Source organism: Octopus bimaculoides, chromosome 11, assembly GCF_001194135.2.
Source record: "Octopus bimaculoides isolate UCB-OBI-ISO-001 chromosome 11, ASM119413v2, whole genome shotgun sequence".
Taxonomy (NCBI): Eukaryota; Metazoa; Mollusca; class Cephalopoda; order Octopoda; family Octopodidae; genus Octopus; species Octopus bimaculoides.
This window is the reverse complement of record NC_068991.1, coordinates 34,391,290-34,398,220: the sequence shown is the minus strand read 5'-3', so window position 1 is coordinate 34,398,220 and position 6,931 is coordinate 34,391,290. Positions and strand designations below refer to the sequence as shown.

Genomic DNA, 6,931 nt, shown 5'->3' with positions numbered 1-6,931 from the left:
TTCTACAATGTTCTTCCAACTATCTGGTAGACTTGCAAGGCCCCTCTTTCAAAATTCACTTGTCTGTGACCAAAAATACTCTTTTCAGTACTGTTGTGACCTCGTCTATAGAATTCATATTTTGTTCAAATGATTTTGAAGATAGCGAAATAAATGATAATCAGATGGTGCAATGTCCAGCGAATATGGTGGGTGGGACATCATTTCCCATTCAAATTGCTCCAGCCTTTGGAATGTAATCCTTGCTGTATGTGGCCGAGCATTATCCTGATGGACGAACACCTTTTGTCTTGAAACCAAAGATGGTCATTTTTCTTCTAGCACTGACTTAAACCACTCAAGCTGCTCACAGTAGATCTCCTTTGTTGTTGTTTGGTTTGGGTTTAAAAGTTCAAAGTAGACTAAATCTTTCATATTCCACCAAACAGATAACAACACCATATGTGGGTGAAGGCCTTTAACCTGGAGTACAGTGTTTCTCCTTTCCTTACCCACTGTTTTCGGTGCTTGACATTTTTATAGAGAACCATTTCTCGTCACCAGTCATTATTTGATCCAAAAAAGGTTCATTCATAAGATGTGACAACAAAGAAGAACACACATTCACTCTCAGTGCGCGATTAGACTCGGAAAGTTTGTGAGGAACCCATTGACCCAATTTGCTAACTTGTCCGATGGCAGACAGGTGTCAATGAATGGTTGAATGACCAAATCCAAGCTTCTCTGTTTGGAATTTCTGGAACCACCGTTGACACTGGCTTATGCTTATTGTTTGATCCCCACATACTGCATTCATATTCCTTGCACTTTCTTTTGCATTCTTGCCTTTATTGAACTCATAAAGTAAAATATGCCAAATATGCTCCTTTGTCACTTCTATTACAGCTCTGAAAAAATAATTGTTAAAACTGAACTGTACTCTTCAAAATTTGCACTAAGAATAAGTACAAAGTAAAATTACTACCTGCTTTTATAGCAAATTGGTGCAGGTAGTTTATCCCGACACCTTCCGACTTTTAGTTTATGTAATTGAAAAAACTGCATTATTTATGGGATGACTCAATATATATAATGTATGCATGTATGTATGTATGTGTGTATGTATGTATGTATGTATGTATGTATGTATGTATGTATGTATAGCACAGGCTTCTTTTAAGTTCCTTCAAACAAATGAAGTCACAAGAGTAGAAGAAACATGTTCAGTGTGCTGTGCAGTGGAACTGAACTTGAAACCATGTGGTCATGAAGCAAATATATAATTTTTAATTCTTTTAATGTTTCAGTATGGCTATGGTGAGGCAATCCTTTCAATGGTTTTAATTGTTTACATCAATCCAAGTACTTTTGATGATCTAATGAAATAAATACAAATTTACAAATGTTAGAAAATATAAACTACCCCATCACACTCTTATGAAAGCTTTCACCCTGTCATCCTCTCCCATGATCTACTGTTCATATCCTCTCATGCTCATCTTCTTGTACCATGAGATTTTGCTCTAATACCCCATCACTGCCTTCCTTTTATCTCCTTCAGCCATCTATCTCCTCGATATTAAATTCCTGTGCTCGTGCCTTTATCATATTTTAGCCCTTCAACACCTAGCATAAAGCCACCCACTTCCACCTTCCCCTCCTGCATACTTCTACCTTTTCCTTTTACCCTGTTCTTTTTCTGTCTTGCAGCCTCACTATTACTGGTGGCATGAAAAAGTATCCAGTACACTTTGTAAAGTGGTTGGCATGATGTAAGGAAGGACATTCAGCTGTAGAAACCATGCCAAAGATGACATTGGAGCTTGACGTGCCCTTGCAGCTCACCAGTTCCTATCAAACCATCCTACTCATGCCAGCATGGAAAGCAGCCATTGAATGATAATTGTTTCATTGTTTCACAAATCACAAAGAACTGTTTCGCAGATCACAATTTGTAGTTAAATTAAGTTGAGAAATAAATATGATGGGACTAGAATGCTAGTCCATCACACTGTCTGAAAACAGCCTAAAGTTTATTCCTAACAACTAGTCACATTTAGGCATGATGAATTCAGTGTTTTGTTCGGAAATACAGAAAGTACTTGCAGAGAAATAGGACTTTTAATCCATGAGATATGAAGGAGATATATTAATTTTGATGTTTAAAAAGAAACCTGTTTAATTGTCATTGTCCTGATGGTCCTAAGACTTTTCTCATAAGAGAAAGCAGATATTTTTAGTTATATTATGAGGTTATATCAAGTATTACAATGAAAAGTTTTTAAGGTAGCAGTGATGTCACAGGTAGCAAAACCACTTACTGGTATTTCTCTTTTTTGAGTTCATACTCTAAAGATAATTATAATACAGGGCAAGAGTTAACTGAAAATTTATCTTAGACCTAGGCAAAAGAAGTCGTTCTGACATAAATTTTTAATTACTTCCTATTAAATAAATCACGTTATTACTTACATCTTATTGGTCAAAAATATATTATTTCTTTCATGTAGGTATGAATTTAAAATCTATACCAAAATAGGTTTCCCCCCAAAATTATAACAGATGACATGGTTTTCATTTTTATATATTGCTTTAAATCACCAAGATAACAAATAGTAAAATTCATAGTGTAGGCACACAATGAATTTGACCATAGTGTATAAAGGACAATAAGTCAAAGAGCCAGTGGTTTGTCATCTGCTCCTAGTACTATAGTGCAACCAAAGCCAAGATAGTTTTTAATGACTACATTAACCAAAACTAAAGTGGTATGATGCTCTATTGGTCTCAAACTGCATAGAAGCTACGTGTGATGAACTAACATTATATCTAGGGTTAATTTAACTTGTATTATATCCGAACATTATATCAAGGGTTAACTCCTTGCAGATGGGAACTGACTGTATCGAAACGCTGTGTGTGTGGCTGGATAATGGCAGAGGTTGTTGCCACATTAGTATACAGTTGGATAGCGGCTGTAGCTGCAACCTACTTTTCTGTTAGGAATTTCTGATAAGCTGAGATTTTTGGTTATTGTTATGTGAAGCCCACAGATGAGGTTATATGCATGTGATTGATGTGTAGTCAAGCATATCTCTGTTGTTAGTGTGAAAAAGTGAATATTACTTCCATTAAGAAGCTTGCAAAAGTGAATAATATTTCTGCTCAGTTTCATAACCTAAAGTGATCTGTAAAAGCATGGACGTTGCTATTGAACTCTTTACGAATTTTCTTGCAATTGGTATGCCTCCAAAACAATGAGTTCAGAGGCATGGAAAACTGATACCAGGGTGTTCCCATCATGTTGATGATGATGATAGCAAGTCAGATTACGATTCAAGCCCAGAGAGCAATTACCAAGAATCTGACAGCAAGAATGATGATGAACTACCACAGCTAGCAAGAATTGTGAGGGACTGTCGTTCATCCTTGGATTCTGATGAACCAGTGGCTGTGTATGCTGGGAGGTCTCATGATACTGCTGAAACTGGTTGAAAAAGGACAATTTCCTGAGGTGACATGGATTCGTGGATCGGACCAAAATTACAATCCCTCATGTGGATGCATCAACCATGCCACTCCAGTTTCTTGGACTTTTCATGACACTGGGACTTATCGAAAACATTTGCACCAAGATGAATCAGTACACTGCAGCCAAATATCATCCTACCTAGTAAAGTCACTCCAGAAAGTGGGTAGACGTCACGCCCGATGAGTTAGACTTATTTCTGTCTTTGGTGATACTGATGGGCCTGCATCTCAAACTAGATATGAAGTTATACTGGACCAGGGATCCAGTTCTGTGGGCACCATTTTTTCACAACATGATGCCCTGTGATCAGTTTAAACAGATTTTACACAATCTGCACTTTAACAACAATGAAGATGACAACCAACTGTTCAAACTGTAGCTAGTCATTGGTATTCTGACTGAAAAGTTCAAAACTGTATATTCCAGACTAGGATGCTGCTATTAGTGAATCTCTTTGGAAATTCAAAGGCAGACTTGAATTTAAGCAGTATGAGCCCACAAAATAGGCAAGATTTAGGATCAAAGTTTTCAAAATGTGCCAGAGTGGTGTTGTGTCAGGATACATGTCAAATTTCAAAATATACTCAAGTTAGAAACAGAGTGACATTCTTATGAGTCAGATGATTGTGTTGGAGCTGAACGATCATCTACTTGGCAGCCCGCAGCTTTTTCTGTCTCTCCATCGACAGAAAACAAATGTAGTCAGAATGGTTTGTCTGAATCGAAAAGACATGCCCAAGGATCTGAATTTGGCCCTGGAAAAGGGTGAGATTGACTTTCATTCCACTACAAGTAGTTTACTTACTTTGGTATGGAAAGATAAAAATCATGTAAAAATGTTATCCACATGACATACTGCTGAAATGTCAGGAATTGAGAAGCGCAGAAATATTGCGAGAAAGCTAAATTGTGTCCTCAGTTACAATGAAGGTAGGGTAAATTTTTCCAATCAAATGGCCACATCTCATTCCTGTGTTAGAAAAACTATCAAATGGTATAAAAAAAAGTGTTTTCCTATCTGCTTGACCTTTGTTTGGTCAATGCCTTTCTTGCATCGAAGGTCATGGGCAGTCGAGAATGATTTCTTGATTTTTGACTAGCATTGATCAGTGTAGCAACTGCCCTCCTAAAGGGTATATATCACAAGGCAGGCCATCTGCTCTATCTGGTCCAGTAAGGTTGACAGAGAGATATTTCCCTGTCATCATTTCGTCATCAAAGAGAAGACCATGACTGTACAGAAGATGTGTTCTTTGTATGAAGCGTGGTGTGCTGACAAAAAACAACTTTGAATGTGAACAGTGCAATGTCTCGCTCTGTACGGCACTGTGTTTTCAAATATACCACACTGAGAAGAATCTGTAAATACATTGTAAAATTCCTTGTATGAAAAATTATGTAGTTACTGAATGATCCAATACTGGTACACAGCACAGACTGTCAGTACTAAATCCATCAGCAAAGGGTTAATAATACTGAAACTAAACATAAATATTGACCCTATAGGTCACTCTTATTCAGAAAAGGATTAGTTTAGCTTTTATAATGCTAATAAATTGATATGTGCACATTTAGGCAAAAAAAATTATATTGTTATTGGTTACCTTCAGTAAAATCAACTTGTGTAGAAAGCTGATCAAACAAAACATTTTAACAGTATTTTCTGCTATGGACATTTTATCTTTATTGTGGAATATAATATTCTAAAACATAGGGATAAAAATATGTACTTGTATTGTGGTTCATAAAAATCTGTTCTATTTTTTAAATAGAAGTGGGGGTGATGCCCATATCCTTTTTAAGATTTCTTAGACAGGGTACAGATGATTCTGGTATAGTAAATCTTTCACTTGAATAAAATACCATGAGAAAATGTCCTACATTCATTATAAAACAGTAGAGAAGATATCAAATTATGGAAAATATTTTCAGCTTTCAGACTCAAGTGAAAATATCAACATTTTTTCATCAAATGCTGAATTTTAAAAAAAATTTGAATTTGAAAAAATTTAAGATATTCACCTGTTCAGCTCCTTCTTGGTAATCTGGTAAAGGTTGAAATGGTATACCCATGGACGCTGGAAAGGCAAAGAAACAGTTTTATTTTATTTTATTAAATTATTTACAGTTCAAGTCAACAAAGATTATAAATAGCAAAAAAAGTGAGATATATGAAAACTAGTTATAAAACTTTTCTTTTCAGGTCTTGAGTCAGCCTACCTGATAAAATGATTGGCAGTAAGTAGAACAGCCACTGTAAAAAGTAGCATCCTCAAAAAGAGAGAATCGCATTGTTTGAGATATTTTTATTGAGATTTACTTCAAGATATTAGGAAATTTTGACCAGGGGTCTTCAGTGCTGGCATTACAGCTTGTTATTTTGATCAGAAAATCACCTGAAGTAAGTTTTGAGGAATTTGATCAGATTTCTTCTTTAGTATTGAAACATAATTTTAATATTAATCTAATTGAAGTTAGTACACACAACAATACATCTAACTTATAGTATTTAGTCAAGTTAATGTAAGTATATATAATGCAGTGAGCATTAAGAATTAAACTAATTAGAAATAATTACATAGCATGGAAAAAACAAATTTTTTCAATTATTCCATCACTATGGACATGTTTCAGTGTTCTTAAACTGCATCAGTGAACCAAACACTTGGCTGAAATAGAAATGAATGAATTAACTCTATGTTCTTGGCTCAAGTCATCCTAGGGCTGGCTTTAACTTTCATACTTTGATTGAATAAAATATTAATAGCAGTAATGTATTCAGCCAGGGGCTGTACTATGACCGTTGCAAGCTCCTAAAGACTGGTCAGATTGACATATCATTGTCATTGTTATTGCCAATGTCACTGTTGCTGCTGCCACTGCCATCATCATTAAGCATTTGTTTCCAGTGCTGCCAAGGACTAGGGCTGCAAGCCTCATTGTCAGCTTTGTCATGGTTTTCAATGTTAGATGCCCTTCCTAATGCCAACAAGAAGATCGTCTCTTTGCAACAGCTCAGCTACTGAGAAAGGCTGAAACAGCTAAGACTCTACTCCCTGGAGCGAAAGCAGGAGAGGTGTGCAGTAATATACATCTGGAAGATCCTGGAAGAAATTGTGCCAAATTTTGGCATTGAAAGCTAAACCAATACCCGATTGGGTTGCCACTGCACAGTGCCAAAGGTCCCAGCAATGCCATCGCACTTCAGGACCAGTTATTGCAACAGCCTGGGTTTCAGGGGCCTACAGCTTTTTAATTTTCTCTCAAAGAGCCTGAGAAACCTGCACAAAGTGGAAGTAGGCATTTTAAAATCAAGGCTGGACCTCTTCCTGTTGAGAGTCCCAGATGAACCTACCTCACGGCAAGATGTGCAAATGAGGGTAGCTACATCAAACTCAATTTTTCACCAAGTGCCACATA

General features: G+C 36.4%; 1 protein-coding gene across 6 annotated transcripts in view; it reads right to left on the bottom strand.

Moving 5' to 3' along the window:
- LOC106874397 (phosphonopyruvate decarboxylase) overlaps positions 1-6,931 on the bottom strand; it is a 186,893-nt gene that overhangs the window by 46,541 nt on the left and 133,421 nt on the right. For all 6 annotated transcript variants that reach the window (XM_052971685.1, XM_052971688.1, XM_052971687.1 and 3 more), the window contains one exon: positions 5,534-5,589. In XM_052971685.1, the coding sequence (XP_052827645.1) occupies positions 5,534-5,589 (56 nt within the window). The remainder of the gene's footprint in view (positions 1-5,533; positions 5,590-6,931) is intronic.